This window comes from Archocentrus centrarchus, chromosome 1 (assembly GCF_007364275.1).
Source record: "Archocentrus centrarchus isolate MPI-CPG fArcCen1 chromosome 1, fArcCen1, whole genome shotgun sequence".
NCBI lineage: Eukaryota > Metazoa > Chordata > Actinopteri > Cichliformes > Cichlidae > Archocentrus > Archocentrus centrarchus.
The window spans coordinates 32,247,646-32,265,279 of NC_044346.1; the positions used below are offsets into that span (position 1 = coordinate 32,247,646).

Below are 17,634 nucleotides of genomic sequence, written 5' to 3' on the forward strand. Positions count from 1 at the left end.
AAAAAACAAACAAACAAACAAACAAACATTACAGCCTGGACAAAGGCGTTGTATTCACGTCCACCACCACACTAGGAGCCCTGACTGCCAATTCGCTGAGGGAGAGAACAGCTGCTGGGCTACTGGGCAAGCTGTGGGGCGGTCAGGGGGAGTGCTGTTCCTCTAATCCCCCAGGGCAGGGAAAGAGGGAGGGACAGAGTTCAATGGGATACATGCCATTTTCATTTACCCTCCTCTCCTCCTTCCTCCCCCCCGCTCTACAAATGATTTTACTCCCGAGTACTGAGGAACAGCTGGATTGGCTGCACAGATGCATGACCCTAAATACACTCTTTAATATACCGCATGCTTTGCTGGGTGCTTGCAAGTTTCACTGTCTGACATGATGTGTGTTGTAACTAGAGGGTTGTGTAGGCATGTGAAAGGTGATGGTTTTGGTAACAGGACGCCCTCTTGTGAAAAATGGAGAAAACACCATTGTGTCAACAGCTTCCTGAAGATGCGCACAGGTGACAAATTAAAGGAAAAAAGTTTGACCTGTTCACCCCTACAGTGAGGGAGTCCAGTAGCTCTGTTATGCTGTTGGGGTCACAGAGTGGGCCTCTTTATCCCTACAGAGAGAAGGGTCACTCTATACTGACAGAAAGATCTGACATTATGGAAATTTATATTCTTCTATGGAAATGGTGCCCACATAGGGCACGACAGGTCACTGAATATGTATGAAAATGTGAACTTCATGCTATGATTTCATAGCTACCCATTTCTACCAGCACCATCAAGACAATATAAACAATATAACGCAGTAATGAGAGACTTCATGTTGGTCTTTGTCACTCATCTGTATTTGGGAAGCTTACATATTCAGGTTACATATTCAGCTGCAATTACATTTTTGTGAAATACAGTTTAAAAAGCCTATTTCAAACAGTACAGAAATAAAGTGTTTGCTCAGTGCTTGTAAAATAGGGTTTACCGGGGAGTGAATGACAGAACTGGGGCTGAGCAAGCAAATAAGGGAGATGCAAATGTTGACCTTGTTTTCTCTGTGACATGTAAATTGTTTTGACTGCTGCAACCTTTAGTTTTTGCATAAACCTTAGGTTTGCCTTATTGTAAATACAGTATCTCTGCAGTGTCATATTCTGAGAATATAAAAGTTAGTAATGTCAGACGCACAGCAGTGTGCAGCCTCAGTTAGCTGTCATTACCAATCTACAGGCCGTGGCAGAAAAGGCAAGTGTGTTTCTGCAAAATCTCTGAGTATACTGAAATAAGCAGGATTTTATAGTGTCAATGTGTCCTTTATTGCTAATTAGATCAACTTTTTTTTTTAAAAAGATAAACCTTGTATGGAGTGAATGGAGCTCTTATGACTAATGTTTTAATTTCTGGCTTGTTTCGCTCTAGAAATATGTATGGTGCCCTTGCACTTGAGTGCAATACAGAGATTCATTAGTGCTGTTATCAATGAGAACTCTCCAGTGTGCTCTAATAATGCTTTACTATCAGCCTGATAAAGCAGCTCTTAGCAGCCTAGAATTTACAGTCTTCAGACTTCTGCCAAGCTCAGTCCCTCAGGAAGCGACGACAGAGTGTGTTTTCAACAATAATTCATGACAAACAGATAAAACACAGAAATGAAAACAACAGATTTTGGCTTACACCCAGTACCAGACATGTTCTGTATAAACTGAACTGAACTGCGTGTGAACCAGAAATATGTTGACAGTCTTTATTTTCTTAAAATTTATCATACATAGCTGCTACCATCAGTCAAACTACAAATTCAGCTCTGTGTATTAAAATGGTGTGCACTGAAATAAAATTCAAGATTAAACTGCAGTACAGAATATAATAATATATTTGTCTTTTGCAAATTAAAAAAATACTCTGGAACAAAATAGTTTCTCTTTGAAATCTTCAGACCTTACTGTAATACACCGCCCACTCTTTTTTCTCCATATCATGGGTGTGGCCCTTTACAAACCCATTTATTCCTCCGTTGACTTTCCCATTCAGTGCGCCCTCTATTTCATCATCTAAATGGTGTTTTTTCAGAGCCAGAGGAGGCTTACAGGTGTGCCAGTTCCACAAAACTTTGTTCATATCATCCTGGGCCCTGATACCCAGCAGCTTATCCTCCTCACTTTTGCCCTTGTCTTCATCTTCACTGTCGCTGTCGCCATTGTGGTGATGGTGGTGGAAGCTTTGCATGTGTCCGCTGATGTTCTCAAAGTATTGCTGGATGCAAACCTTGGCAAAGCTCTTGGCGTGCTCTTTACAGGTCTCGTCGAACATCTTGCGTTCAATGTCGATATAATGGGACCAGTACTTGGTTTTGAGGAAGGCGGCCTGGGTAAAGCATGGCCGAATAGCTCGGATCAGAAAGGCAGTGAAGGTCATCATGAGCAAAAGCATCCATCCACATGCCTGTGAAATGCAGACATTGCTTTTATCAGTCTAGCAAAAATGACCACCATTTTGAGCACTCAAATGAAACTGTATGAACAAAATATAGATGTTAGAAAAATAGCTTATAGGCATCCTGCTAATCTTGACTCCTTCTGGTCTGTGTATGTACAGATACTGAAATTCGGTTTGTTGAAGAAAGCATATTTGGCAGCCTCCTGACAGTGTCATAGCTCATTAACAGAATCTGTATATCAACTGACTTTTTAGAGACATCGTACTTTTAAGTCTGCATAATTGTCCTTCAGCTGATCAAAGACCTAACTAACAGTGTGGGTGTTTTTGGAAGAACTGGAAGAGGTCCCAGTTCCATGAATAATAAATTTCAAGGCTTATCTATTGCTCTAATAAGCCAGCAGGAAAGGCTCAGTGAGCTCAAACTGTAAAGTGAATTATAGTCTGGCAGGGAGATTTAAGTTAAGAGCAGTCTTTGAGGAATAAAGCAAGGAAACTAAAATTAGTTTTCCTTGTTTTGAAGTTAAAATAGTTCAATGAAACGGCAGCTGGAGCTGAAGCCAGGATTTTAGAGACACTGAGGTCATGAAGGCCCGCAATGGCACACTTTTGATGATTTTAATTAATTGGATTATTCATTTTTTTCCTGTGAATTTAATTTGAATGTGTAAATGCTTTTTCTTTTTAAGGCCAGCTCTCTACAATTCTTTTTAAAGAAATGGTGAATCTTTTGATCCTTATTTAGCTATTCACTTGGTTGGCTTAAAAGTTGAATCTAAATCTATTCAGTCTAACAATACTTGAAACAGCCAATTACAAACTCACCATTTTTTTTTTTTTCACATTAAAGATCATCAGCTAAGGGCAGTCAGTTTGTTATCAGTCATTTTGACTTGCCATGAAGAAAAACTACAGGTGCTGCTAATAACATTAACAATACCTCTTTTCTATTCAGCCACTCCAGTCAGCCATGACAGTGAGTCAGCACGAACAATACCAAGATTGTGGAATTCAGCAGCCCCTATTTTTTTAAGGGAGAAATTACTGACTGATACAACTGTTTCTGCCAATCATGTGGCCAGTGCCAATACCAACATTTATTTGTTTTGTTTTTTTTTTATTGTTATTTATTCATATTTTTCTGCCAGAGAAACAAAAGAAATCTGCAAAATTTGGGATAAAGAAATCTTTCAGCTCTTCATCCTGCTGTGTTTGAAGATGTAGTCGGCACAAACATTGGCCACTGACACTGATAAATGTCTTTTTATTTACTGATAGGCAAATGTAAATCGACAAGGATGGTTGTATAAGCGCTTTGAGTGCTCATACTGAGTAGAAAAGCGCTATATAAGAACTAGTCCATTTACCATTAACCATTTACCAAAGTCCTTCAAGAAGCAAAGCTCACCACTTGGCTCCCATCTTAGCAAAGTCTTTAGGCAGATATCTGGGTATTCATTTTAAAATGGCTAAACGAATGGGGGACAGAGCCATGGAAATTATTTTCTGTGGTCATGGGTACAAATCTGAAAAAGACACTTAAAAATTTGATGACAATTTTGACCCAGCATAAAGTTTAGGTTATAGGTATGGGCTACTAAGTATGCACAAATTTACCCAACATTATAGCTTCATTAATTAGTCAATCAAAAATGATGACTCATTTAATGTCTCTGAATTATCCCATTGAGCGCACTGAATAAAATTCATGTTATGCTTACAATAAGAAAAATGACTACACTCACGACTACTAATGTGCGTGTTTCCCAGTTTGGACATTGATTTGCCCTTTGGGGATAGATATGTATTTGCTAACTGTATTATTTTACCTATTTGATTCATGTTTTTTTATGTGTATTTTTGTGTGTTTGCAGTTGAGTCATTTTGTCAACGTCAGCTAACGGACCTTCCTGATCACCAATTACCAAAAACCATAGTGGAATAAAGCCAACAGCTTGGCTGCCATTAATATTTTTCATGAACTAATGTGGTGAGAGAAAATGCTTATCTCTCTTGTTTCTGTCAGAAAGTCATCCCTAGAAACCCACTCACACAATGCTGCAAACAAACAACAGGCTACCTGGGATATACACTTGATGTATCTTGTTGCTGCCACTCTTAGTTCCTGATTCTCAAACAGGTCTTTGCAAGGGATCCTCGCCAGGAGTCTTAGCTTCTCCGTCTCTGACATTCCTTTAAGAAGACTGGTATTCCCAAACCTGTCAATATTCAAGTCGATGCTGAAAGCACAGATGAAGCTCTTCCCATCCATGAGAGTGACAGACACCCACACTGCAGGGGCTATCAAAGATCTCTGTGTGATTGAGCAAAACATGTAACGCAGGATTGTTGGATCCTTCGTTCGTTTCCCAGTGGGTCTTTTCCACTCCTCAGCAAGCACTGAGACATTATTGTTTAGCACAAAGCCCAACAAAAAGAACCATATGGGAGGAACAATAAGAAGTCCAATCCCATAGGTGTAGTTGTATTCTGGCATACAGGGACAGCTGAACTCAAAGGCTGAGTACATTTGAGCACTAGCTAGTGCCATGATACCACAGATCCCATTCATGAAAGACTCCTGGTTGGATTGGAGAAACTGGAACATCATACGAAACTTATCCATCTTCAGAGATGTGTTGGGCCGTTAGTTTATATGCACTTAAACCTGTTTAAAAAAAAAGTACATTAATGTGTTTCACATAAGGTACAAAAGGAAGAGAATCAGGTTTTATGACAAATAAATGGTTACAAGTTCTATTTAAAATCTAAATTATTAGTTAATGAATGATTTACAGATTTTTTTAAAATATGATTTAGAGAGCTCACAAACATTTTCAACATTTGGACTGACAGATTGTGAACCAACTATTTGGATACTGAGTTTTTAATTAACTGGTGTTTAACAAGAGAAAATAAACCATCAGGCCAAAAGTTGTGTGTGTTAATAAAGCATCAAGTTAGTAATAAACAGATTTTTGATTAAGATGCTCTGCAGTCCTTTTCCAGGGCACTAAAGGGTGAGTGGACAGAGGCATATTTCACAATCGTGCACTCTCAAAGCTGTTAAAGCTGTTTTTTTTTTTTAAAGCACTTGTAATTTATTACACATTTGTTAATTAGGCCACTATCTATATCTATATCTATATCTATATATATATATATATATATATATATATATATATATATATATATATATATATTTTTTTTTTTTTTTAAAGGCACAAAAGTGGTATCATAAGCTCAGTAAACTATGGCTCTTATCCTAAACCAGCTTTCATGTGGGCTGAGGTATCATCAGTTTGATAGAGAGAAATAAAGAAGTGCATAGGCTCTGATCAGAAAGTAACATCACAAACACTTACCTTTTTATATAAGAGTTGAAGAATAGATGAAAAGAAAAAAAATCATATAAAGATAATGTTCATAATAAATATTTTGCAGTTGTACTTTGCCATCATCGTAGCCCTGACTGGCCGAAAGGTGCTTCTCGAACTCTCTGATGTCCAAAGCCAGCCACATCCTCTGTCATCATGCCCCTCCCTTCACAGGTGCCTGTGTTTAGTGTTATGTCACGAAACGATTTTCATTCACCACACACTTTCTCAAAACTACACCTGTCACAGGGAACACATCATTTCCACTGGCTGTAAGAATGGATTTATTTGCTAACATGCAGGCAGTGCGTGGTAACGTTTATTCGAGATACCTGAACCTCGAGGATGTAGTTGTGTTTGTGTGCAGTCGTAACAACCAAGACATGCAAAAATGCTTTCAAACCATTCAAATATCTGCGGCTTTGGCTGGAAAATGTAGTTATCTAAGAGGTGAAGGGTTAATCTATTTTCACTTGCATAATCAAAACCAGAACAATCAAGTCGACAGCTTCACTTTTAAAAAATGACTTTTAATAAATCTGAAATTAAATTCATGTAGCTCTTTGAGAACACTTGGACCCACTAAATGAAATAGAGCCTGACAAACCAGTTAGAAACCCACAAGAAGACAAAAGGAAAGAGAACTCTTTCCTATTCATACATATAAACCATTATCTACACATTGCTTTTGTTTGAACAAAAGTATGTGGCCAAATACGTTCATGTCATAATACACTGCTTCCTGGTAAAAACTGCCCAAGTGATTCAAAGTAATTGCTCAATTGTAACATTTTTGAAAATGCAGTTAAAGTTACAGGAAGTCTGCTATCTTTTCTTCTGTGTGTTGCACAGGAAAATGTCACAGCAGAGTACACGGGCAGGGTGTGCAGGAAATAAGTCACGGAAGGCAACGTACATCTAAAATAGGAAGAGATCACAGAGCTTGTGGCTGTGCAAGGTTGATCTCTTGGTTCCTCCTTTACATCTGTTCACGCATTATTGGTGCCTCGCATTATTGAGATAATCAGACACTTTTTCGGTGCGTATTCTTCTTCTCCTTTAATGTTATGTGCAATAAGTTTTATGTTTTAATATGTAATGAAATGAGTAAAAGGAATACTTGTAAGCGATCGAGGAAGTTGCTTCATTCTGTTTCCTTGAATCACTGTGAAATTTGCTAGCCGGAACATTCGTCTTAAAATATTTCAATCTATAACTGCAAGGTTTTGCATTCAGTATTTTTTGTTTTATTGATCACTCATGCATTTTTAAAATTGAGCGCTGCTGTAATCCACTCACAGACAGTACTGATGATGCAAGAAACTCTGCTGCGTGTGTTTGTGGTGGCTCTCGGTCTCCTGATGTGTCCGAGGGACGACCCTGGAGTTGAGGAATGGGATGATATTGCCAACAAGGGCATGCGAACGCATGAAGAGAGGCTGCTGAGAGGGGAAGAGAAACTGGACCAGGGAACGCCACCTGTCAGTGAGAAAATACACACTGACAATAATGAGACTGAAGATGACAGAAACATCCCTAACCAACAGAAATCATGGGATCAAAATGCCATTGAAAAAGATGAACTGTCAGAAGCAACTGTCACCAGCCAAGACTCTGAAGGACATGGTGCTGATCATAAATTACCATGGGGCCATTCCACAGCTAAATCAGACCCAAGTCTGTCTCAAACATATATCAGTGAACCTGATGCTGTTTTAAAGGCTTCACAAGATGCTCATGAGCTAAAGGGAAAAGATGTCCATACGGACACCTCTTTTGGAGACCCTGGCAGACCACAGGGGCAGCATGAAAAACTTGAGAAAGAAAGAAGTTCCAAAGGAGAAGAGATACCTCTTCCACATGCCAAAACATCAGAAAACGAAACCTCAGAGGAATCAGTAGCAGAATGGGAAAGAGATTACCTCTGGTACATTTGGAACACATTCTCTGTCATTTCTATGATCCGCTTCTGTTGGAAATGCTTGAAGAGAAATTCCCAAATGACACAAGCGGCAGCCTCCCCAGTGACGTGCACGGCTGATGAAGTGCAGCTACCAGACACTGGCACTCTTCAGCACTTTTATGCTAAATATCTTCAAGAATCATCTGAAAAGAAGTGGAGGAAGAATGAGTTTGTGGAAGGATTTGCAAATGACCTACTAGAAGCCATGAAGGCCGTCTGCGATAAAAATGGGAGTGTGGTGATTGAGGACTTTCACATGCTGAATGCTTGTGATATAATTGTCCCTTTTACCCCACGCGAACCCTTTAGTTTTCACAGTCAGCTCTGGAACAACAAAGGGAGTGACTTTTCAGATATGTCAGTCTGTGGTCAAATAAAACTGGTGGAAAAGGAGAAAATCCAAAATTGCCCCTGTCAGATCTCTGATGCAGGTGACGATATGGTTTGCCTGCTGCACTGTGAGAATGAGAAAGGAAGAACAGAAATTACTGATGTTCGTGGTCTTCTGTGCTTGAAGAACACACCTTTCTTGTCAAAATCACTGGTCTCCAGATGGTTTCAGAGCACCATCAAACAAGCATGGGGACTGATTTCACACAAGTATGAGTTTGAGCTCAACATTCACTATATAGATGCTCCTGGTGCTCTGGTCATTAGATTCAAGTCAGGAAAGAAGATAAGCTTCAGTATGAATCCTGTGGTTATATTTAATAATGATGCCCATTTCTTCATTACACCTTGGTCCTCAAGTGATTTGGATACTTTCTGGACGCTGTCCTTGACCAGCTATGAAGACCATCTCCTAGACCATCTCTCTAAACGCCTGCCTGAAAATGCATGTCACATTCAAGCACTCGAAATTGCACGTTTTCTCCACAAGAGGCAGACGGCATTAACTGGAAGTAGTGCTCTGAAGGATTTTCATTTCAAAACTGCACTAATGCATCTGCTTATGACCAAAGACCCAAGACACTGGAATCCAGACTGTGTTGATTCTAGGTTACGGGACTTGCTGTCCTTTATAGAAAGAAGTCTTGAGAAAAAGGAGCTGAAACACATCCTCGTTGGCAACCCTTTAACTGAGGTTATTGAACTTCCTGCTGAGTTAATTAGAGCAAAGCCAGTGAATCTCTTCCATCCTCTTGTGGTACATAACTGTATGCACAGAAACACCACAGTGCACTTTCAGGAGATGCTCAGAAATGCATACATGCTGATAGAGGATTATGTTACCAAATGTACTGAAAGAGCAAACTGAAAAGTTGAAGACAGTACAATTTTAGTTTTAATTCTCACTTGAAAATTGTTTACAGCAAATGAATTGTCCATTTATAAAGTAATGCCATATTGTGCAATCAGTTCAAGAAATAAAGCAGCCATTTTTAATAAAATAATTCAAATCATTTAAACATTACAAGTTATTGGGCCCAGTAGTTTACAGAGTCTTTATACTCTTCTGTATCAGGATCATCCAAGCTGAACATGCCAGCATTAAGAGACTTCATCTTGGGCTCATACTCCACAAGTCCATCCTCACTGCTCAAGTCAACCATCCAAGAGTGACTTGAGATGATCTTCCTAGAAGCTGTTGAAACATGAAACAGTTGCTTCTAAACTGCAGTTTGTTCAGGAGTGAGACCATTCCTTAAATATTCTGAAAGGTTGTCAGAATGAATCTTTGTGTGATCGTTCAATTTACACTGAGAAAAGCTGAGTTATGTGAAAATCTATTGTCTTATTTAAAAAAAAAAAAAAAAAAAAAAAAAAAAAAAAACTTACCTCTTTGCTGTGGTGATGAGCAAACTGATTCACAACAAGCGCATGCAGTGTCAAACCCATACAGCTCCTTCCAACTAAAACACATAGCAAGATTAACAAATTTGATGGAATCAAGCACAAATGTGACACCCTGTAGAATTTAAGCTAGTTTAGCCAGCCAACTCACTTTCCGACAGCTGGATCATAGTTGCAAGCCTTTGAATGCTGAGTTGGTGTAGGTGACCCCATAAAGATCTCGCAATGCAAGTACTGTTCCTAAAGAGACATTGCATTCAGTGATGATATACATTTGACAGCATCTAGTTCTGTACGGTTTATTGCTACTACCTGTGATGAGGTCATGGAAGCAGGGTCCTTGAAGATGACAGCTCCCACACTCAATCTCTGAACCATCTTCGAGCTACCAACAAGGAACTTTGACTGTAGCATCACCTTGCTATCAATCATACAGCTGGAATTGGAGGACAGACAGGTTTACCCCCCACCCAGCAAGTCAACCCAATATTAATACTGATAATGTTTAATTACCCTTGGTTGTCAACAACTGTATATTTAGGATTTGAGTCAGGGTCACTGGAGGGGGTCATGAAGCATTTGTTGATGTAGAGCCTCTTATTTCTAGAGCTTGCGGTGTTGTAGAGTACACTGGCCTCAAAGTACATTGGCTGTCCCAAAGCATAGGTTTTGGTCCCAGTGATATTATTCCCCGATGCTTCAGTAGGGGGGAGGTAGAGAACACAATTTCAGGCAAATATAAGACAGGCTGCTGCTAATTGAATGCATTACAAAACAGTCCTGAGAAATGTTAGTGGAACCATTTTATCCTGGTCTAAGCTTTTAGCAATATGGATGCTGTTGCAACTTCCTGAGTATACATTTGCATGCTGCAGTACTAGATTTTAAATCACACATTTAAGTGCTCAAAAACAGCTTTTGTGATGGCATGAAAATAAACATTTGCATGAACTAAAAACATTGTCTCCAAGTCTGAATCAATTTCAAGTGCACCTTGTGAAGTTGTGTCCTTGTCCTGAAAGATTTGTCATCTACCCATCTAATGTTTTGTGTTACCAGCCGTATTGAATTTCATAAAACCTTCTACTTCCTGTTGTGTAAATGCAGAAACAATTCTTTGGGGACGACTTGTGCTATAAAGCTCCTCAGATTTGATTAGATATTGCCAACTTGTGGACAGCAGTGAGATTACATTTAAGTATTTACCATCTATAAGGGTGAGCGTGAAAAGTTTTTTTGTTTTGAGCGCTCTGAAAACCGTTCCTCCTCGTAGTTTGGGATGGAAGCCAACTTTGTATGAGTGGAAGAACCTGCAATAGTTTAAAAAACACAACCCAACCACATTAATAGGAAGCAACACAAATTTATGCACACTCAAATCTATTATAATCTAGGCACAAGAGAATATGTAGAGTCTTACCTGGGAAACTTACACTGAAGAGGGATTTCAAATGGCATTTCCCTTAAAACTGGAGTGGTTGGTCTGAAGCGGAGCACATTGCTGATGGACAAGTAATCTGCATAACTCTGGAACAAACATTTCAATATGGTTTGTCATAGTAAAGTAGAAACTAAATACATCAAGACACATTCACTTACCTCTTTCTTGAATCCACAGCCAGTTTCAAAAGAGTAGAGAAAGTAGTAATGGGCTTCAGTTTCTTGGTTAACCGGACAAGTGCCTAGTTTCAAATACTTGTGCGCATCTCTAGATTTAAAGACCTCTCTCCTGATTCTTACATACATTTTACCCACATGGCACAAGACTTCAACCAATGTTTGCCTGCCTGTTTCTGCTCCTCCCGGTGAAGGAGTAACAGGAGGGCTACCAAGTAATATTTTCCTGGCCCATTCAGGAAGGGGTCTGGCTCCTCTTTCTGGCTTGAAAATCTGTTTTTGGTCATAGGAGGCTGGAACAATAAGATACTTGGGTAACTTCATTGCCTCTGGTGTTGAAGATTCACCATGTAATGCACTCCTCTTGGGTTTATCTTTAGGTGCAGGATCTTTAGTTGTGTCTTCATCTGTCACTGTCTCCATTCTCTCCCACCCTAATTCAGGATCTTGCCCAAACACACCATACCTAGCTTTATCTGTAAACTGAAAACAGGCAGACCAAAACAGCAGAAATAAAAGCCCAGCATGCAGCAGCCCCATTATTATTATCTTTTAAAAAGGATTATTCCAGTGACTGCCTTGCACTGCTGGTCTTTCACCTAATAAAGTTCAGTCTGACAGTAGTGCTTCACCCTGCTTTTGTATTCTTCAATCTAGAGAGAATTTGCACACCTGGTATAGATACCAATCAGGACCAACCAATGAAACGTGGCTAGCAATAATCATCTTTCCTGACAAGAGCGGCATTTTACATTTCCTCATTCACACGTATTCAGCACTATAGAATGGAAAATATAAGAAAAGTATAAATCTAAACAATCAAACAATTCATGTCGAAGCGCATAAATATGTATTTCTAGTCTGTATGTAATTTAAATTTTTCAGAGGACAAACAGATTTATAAAAAATTAAAAATCGCATTTTGGATAGGGTGAGTTAAAATCCATCCAGCCATCCATTTTCTTCCGCTTATCCTGTTCAGGGTCGCGGGGTGAGTTAAAATAACATTTTTATTATTAACATTTTATTATTTCTTTAGATCGTACTAGGATGTGACGCAGCTGATGATGCCGCTACCAGGAAGTTCCAGCGTAGTACCGTACCCTCTGGGTGTACGTTGTTCTCCGAAGCTCAATATTTCTCGTAGGTATTTTCTTTGTAAACAAAGTGAAACAATCGTTTTGTGATTTTAGTAGAGTACAGTTATATATAGAATAAAGCAGCATCGTTTTTGCTTTTTTCATCCAGTGTGTGCCAGAATGTGTTACTGTCGTTTTTGTTAGCTGGCTAGCTAACAAGCCAGCTAGCACCCGAGGTTGTTTTGATCATTAATGTGAATATTGACGTTACATCAACGACATCTACATTGGGTTTCCGGTAATAAATCGTGTTTAAAAAAAAAACAAAAAAACAAAAAAACATCGTATCCAGTGGAATAAATAAATTGCTGCATGTGTCAGAAGCGGCGAAGCGAAAGATAATAGTCCACTTAAAGCGTGAGTAGTACTCAAGCTAACTCGTTAGCTTAAACCAGCGGCGGACGCTTTCCTCTCGGGGACCGCCTGGTTTCTCCAGTGGACACCTGGTGAGCTTAAAAGGCTCTCTGTAAAGCGGATCCAATGCGTGGGATGATGGGAACTCAGAGTAGTCCTGTCAAGAGCTACGATTATCTTCTGAAATTTCTATTGGTGGGAGACAGCGATGTCGGAAAGGGAGAAATCTTGGACAGTTTACAGGACGGATCAGTGGAGTCTCCCTATGCCTACAGCAGTGGTAAGTATCTAAAGGTCCATATCTGTTTTTCCTAATTCTTTAGAGGTGGCTTAAAAGCATAGAATGACCAGCGCTAACTTGATTTGTTTGGATTATGTGTGATCTTAGGGATTGATTACAAGACCACCACAATTCTTTTGGATGGGAGAAGAGTAAAACTAGAGCTATGGTGAGTTTTTTTTTTGTTTTTTTTAATATTATTGTATTTTAATAGAAATGTATAATATTAACAATAATAATGTGCAAAATCCTTGAGCAGCCCCTAATTTATTTATATTTTGCTTGGGAGGAGCTGGACTTCTGGGCAATTTTTTAAAGTGGTCTTCATTGGTAGTTCTTTAGGCTTTCTGAAGGTCTTTCAAAATTTTTATTTGGACACTGGCTACTTTTCCACTGTAGACAACACTACAGTGTTGTCCACACTGTAGACAACTTGACAGTTTCTTCTTTGTTACTAGCGGGCAGAATTTGTTCCCATTTCTTTTGTTGAATCTACAAAATAATGCCAAAGATAACACAGTTTGGCAGGTATAAACTGGCATTTCCTACCAAAAAGGTGATCAGTGTCCTTAAGAAATCTAAAAAATCCAGCAAAAACCTGACAAAACCTGAAAGATACATTTAGATTTTTCAATTGATTCATTTACTCTTCACCGAAGCCTCATCAGAAATGGTCTCAGTGGAAGGGTGGCTGTCAAGAAGACATTCTTTTGGAAAACAAGGAGAAAAGGTTGAGGTATGCCAAATGGCACAAGAAAATAACTGATAAGTGGCAACAGGTCTTATGAAGAGATGAATCCAGATTTGAAATTTTTGGTTCGAATTGTCATCAGCAGTGTAGAATCATGTTGACAGAGAAATTAACAACAGGCAGTCAACATCCAAAGAAGAGCTTTGGGATGTCCTTATGAAGCCTGAAGAACTATTCATGAAGATTAATTAAAGAAATTACAAGATAGCTCTCTAAGCTGGTTCAGGCTGTGTTTAAAAAATAAAAGTATTCATACCAGGTGTTGACTTTCAAACTCATTTGAATTGTAAAAACTCTCTTTTTGCCTTATATTCTGTATTTCCATGTATGCTTGCACATTAAAAAAAAATTAATGCATCTATTTCCTATTTTCTAACAAAACATAAATAAGCGGTGGCTTGAGAGTTTTGCACAGCATTGTAAGTTATTAGCAGCTGTAGTAATGAACAAACCTATGATCGGCCTATATTAGTTTGTGTTTATGTGCATCTTCAACAGGGATACATCAGGACAAGGCAGATTCTGCACCATCTTCAGGTCTTACTCTCGAGGAGCACAGGTGATTGGAATAGCCATTATAAAAAAAAATATATATATATTTTCTTATTGTGAAATTGAGTACGTATAACAACATGTTCCTTCTACAGGGCATCTTGCTGGTGTATGACATCACAAATGGCTGGTCATTTGATGGCATTGACCGTTGGATCCGAGAAATAGATGAGGTAATTTCTGCCAACCAATTTCTGGTGTACAAAAAAGTATTGCAAGCGCATGTAGATATATGGTATTCTCTGTATGAAAGTCTGTCAATTGTTTCAGTTTCTGGTATAGTCTTTACACCACAGAACTGTTAATAAATATTATAATTTTAGTTATATAGGTAAATTGTTATGACCTCTCTCACTAGTGGTAAGTGGCGCAAGAACATTGTCTTTTACACAAGTACCAAGCAACTAGTAACCTGAACCTCAGACAATGAAGAATTAGTCATGGAAATTAAATATAGGTTTTTAATATGTATATAGGTAAATTTTAAAGAATTAACTTGGATTTATTAATTTTTTTTGTGTGGAGGGGTAAATGGACTAGTTCTTATATAGCTCTTTTCTACTCTTACTGAGCACTCATCTTTGCATTCACCCATTCATACAAGCACTTCATCTGTATGTAGGTAAGCTAAGTGCTTTTACTGTCTACCATTCACACACATTCACACTCCAACGCTTGCGTCGGAGAACAACTTGGGGTTCAGTATCTTGCCCAAGTATACTTTGGCATGCAGCCAGGAATCGAACCATCAACCTTCCGATTAGTAGGTGACCTGCTGTACCTCCTGAGCCACAGCCACCCCAACTTGGTGGCGACTCTGCATGTTCGGTACCCACCGAACATACCGAGTCTGGCTAATTGCTGAAATTCTCAGCCAGGCGCGACAGCAACTCAGCAAGGCACACCGCCGGGTGATCAACCGCTGGCTAGAACCCTGCAATAGATAGATGGTTGATATACCTCATGATACTGTGTAACAAACCATCTGGCTTATTGGTTTGTTAAAAAAAACCAAACAAACCTCGAGATAAAGTGATATCTAAGCATGCAAGCTACAGTTACCTTATCAGTGCAGCACCCACAGCTAGAAAATATGCACCCACCATAAATGTTGATCCACATTTATCACATTACAGGTCACCATAATGGAGTGTTGAAAGTTTGTTATAGATACTATAACAGACTGCTTTTTTGTTTATTTTATCTAACTCTTGTAAAACTCACCTTTTATGTTTAAATAAATATACTTACCATTAATTATTGGTTTGCCAATATGTATTCAAATGGTTAACGCCCATGGCTGTGTCTAAGTTTTCTTTTTCTTTTACAAAATCAGACCGTGTTTTTGGCCAGTTTTATCAGCAGCATGCCGAACAGAATATAATTTTAAAGTATATTAGAATTCGTTAATTTGATTTCACAACAAGATTATTTTGTTTCCCTCAGCATGCCCCAGGTGTGCCACGGATCCTTGTGGGAAACCGGCTTCACCTGGCGTTCAAGCGTCAGGTTCCAACAGAGCAGGCACGAGCTTATGCAGAAAAGAACAGCATGACGTTCTTCGAGGTCAGTCCTCTGTGCAACTTCAATGTCATCGAGTCCTTCACAGAGCTTTCACGCATTGTGCTGATGAGGCACGGGATGGAGAAATTCTGGAGGCCCAACAGAGGTGAGCCAGTTAATTTTTTTTTTTTTTTTTTTCTGAGCAAACAGATGACAAAAAACTTTATTATTCTCTTGATGTAGAGTAGAGGTTAGTATTTATGTAAAACTTGTCACGTATTACACAAATATTTGCAGAAATTTTCCATTTTCTTTGTTCAGAAGATGCAGAGCTACAAATTTTCCATTTAGTACAGATGTGAATGGAATTCTATTTGTACTGAATCCTGTGCTGAATCCCGGAATTCATACACTGTAGTGGGCAACATTTTCTAACAGAGGTGAAACTGGGCTTTTCATAGGGACTTGGACCTAATAACTTACTACCACAGGATATCTCCTTGTTTTGCAGATTTTGTGGGTACAATGAAAAGATTTATTAAGTACTGCAGGTGTCTCATCCATATTCCTCTCTTTCTTGTTCCACAGTCTTCAGTCTCCAAGATCTGTGCTGCCGTTCGATCGTCTCCTGCACACCGGTGCACCTCATTGACAAACTGCCCCTCCCTGTGGCCATCAAGTCCCACCTCAAGTCTTTCTCCATGGCCAATGGCATGAATGCAGTCATGATGCATGGACGCTCTTACTCTGTGGCCAACAGTGCTGCCTCAAGTGGTAGCGGTGGTGGAAGCAAAGCTAACAGCCTGAAACGCTCAAAGTCCTTCAGGCCTCCACAGAGTCCTCCAAAGAGCTCGTCATTGTCCTCTAAAGGAAACTGTAAGATATCATAGTGAAAGAGCAGACTGATGGTTCCTCAATCGGGCCAGTGTTAAAAGTGTTGTTGCTCCAAGAGGTCGTGAGGCCAGAGAAAAGTATGGAGGCCTGCCAGCAATGGATATAGCTGTGAACTTTCCGTGACCTTTTGGGAACTGACTTGGATGGTTGGATTGGTTTCTGTTCTCTTTGTGCGTGCTGGTGCCATCTTGTGGATGTTCATTTACCTGTACTCTACTACTGAGGCTCACTGTGATCAAGTAGAATAAGATTTCCTTGGGACCAACACATGTGAATTGAGGATTATAACTCACCAGTATACACTACAAATGAGTAGAGGGGCGTCTTTTAAAAGGATTGTTTATTGGTATTTAAAATTGGACTTGAAGTTGTAAATATATTACGTGCTCTTGTTTTGTTCTGTGGTAATTGTCTTGGGGAGGAATATTTTTTATGATTGTTTTCTCATGAATGTTTTGGGGAGACCTCCTTCAGTTTTTATCATTAACATTCTTTATCCAGCTTCAGTTGTCATAGGGTACTTATTTAAAACTCAGATCATTTTTAAATAAGATTGAATGTCATGAGAACACCTTGTGTGAGATATATATATATATATATATATATATATATATTTTTTTTTTTTTTTTTTTTTTTTTTTCTTTTAAAAACAACCAGCCTAGGACTAAAGGCAAATTTAGGACTTATTATCTGAACAACATTGTTAGTCTAGGCATTACTTCATCTGTAATTCAAGCCAAGGTGATTTGTTGGCGAAACTTCCTAGAGTGCCTGTAAATTTCAGCCCAAATTAATTAATCCTGCATCTCCATCAGTCATTGGTTCAGACATCTGTTGACTTGCTTCTGGCCTTTTCACACCTCTAATGCTTGTATTCTTTGTTGCATCACTGCTTTAACTGGAGTAAACCATCCAGAGCATGATCAGTTTTAATGCTAACTTATTAAACGATTGCTCGGTGCTTATGAGAAAACCTTGTACAA

At 39.0% G+C, this 17,634-nt stretch overlaps 4 protein-coding genes across 4 annotated transcripts; 2 read left to right on the top strand and 2 right to left on the bottom strand.

Moving 5' to 3' along the window:
- Positions 1-1,923: 1,923 nt before the first annotated feature.
- On the bottom strand, positions 1,924-5,916 carry calhm1b (calcium homeostasis modulator 1b). Its single transcript, XM_030743746.1, has 3 exons — positions 5,793-5,916; positions 4,508-5,095; positions 1,924-2,433 (listed from the first exon to the last, which is right to left on the bottom strand). Exons 2-3 carry the CDS (start codon positions 5,051-5,053, stop codon positions 1,924-1,926), a joined length of 1,056 nt encoding a protein of 351 aa, XP_030599606.1. The 5' UTR covers positions 5,054-5,095; positions 5,793-5,916.
- An 843-nt stretch (positions 5,917-6,759) lies between these two features.
- Positions 6,760-9,476, top strand: LOC115786839 (inositol 1,4,5-trisphosphate receptor-interacting protein). The gene is made up of 2 exons (XM_030739294.1): positions 6,760-6,843; positions 7,106-9,476. The coding sequence occupies exon 2, from the start codon at positions 7,115-7,117 to the stop codon at positions 9,023-9,025; it is 1,911 nt and encodes a 636-aa protein (XP_030595154.1). The 5' UTR covers positions 6,760-6,843; positions 7,106-7,114; the 3' UTR covers positions 9,026-9,476.
- On the bottom strand, positions 9,186-11,715 carry zp3c (zona pellucida glycoprotein 3c). The gene is made up of 9 exons (XM_030726416.1): positions 11,317-11,715; positions 11,161-11,166; positions 10,982-11,088; positions 10,768-10,871; positions 10,075-10,258; positions 9,874-9,997; positions 9,713-9,801; positions 9,547-9,620; positions 9,186-9,352 (listed from the first exon to the last, which is right to left on the bottom strand). Exons 1-9 carry the CDS (start codon positions 11,599-11,601, stop codon positions 9,186-9,188), a joined length of 1,140 nt encoding a protein of 379 aa, XP_030582276.1. The 5' UTR covers positions 11,602-11,715.
- A 540-nt stretch (positions 11,716-12,255) lies between these two features.
- LOC115782537 (ras-related protein Rab-40C-like) lies at positions 12,256-17,228 on the top strand. The gene is made up of 6 exons (XM_030732750.1): positions 12,256-12,951; positions 13,060-13,120; positions 14,201-14,261; positions 14,350-14,427; positions 15,701-15,923; positions 16,346-17,228. The coding sequence occupies exons 1-6, from the start codon at positions 12,798-12,800 to the stop codon at positions 16,645-16,647; spliced, it is 879 nt and encodes a 292-aa protein (XP_030588610.1). The 5' UTR covers positions 12,256-12,797; the 3' UTR covers positions 16,648-17,228.
- The last annotated feature ends 406 nt before the right edge of the window (positions 17,229-17,634 follow it).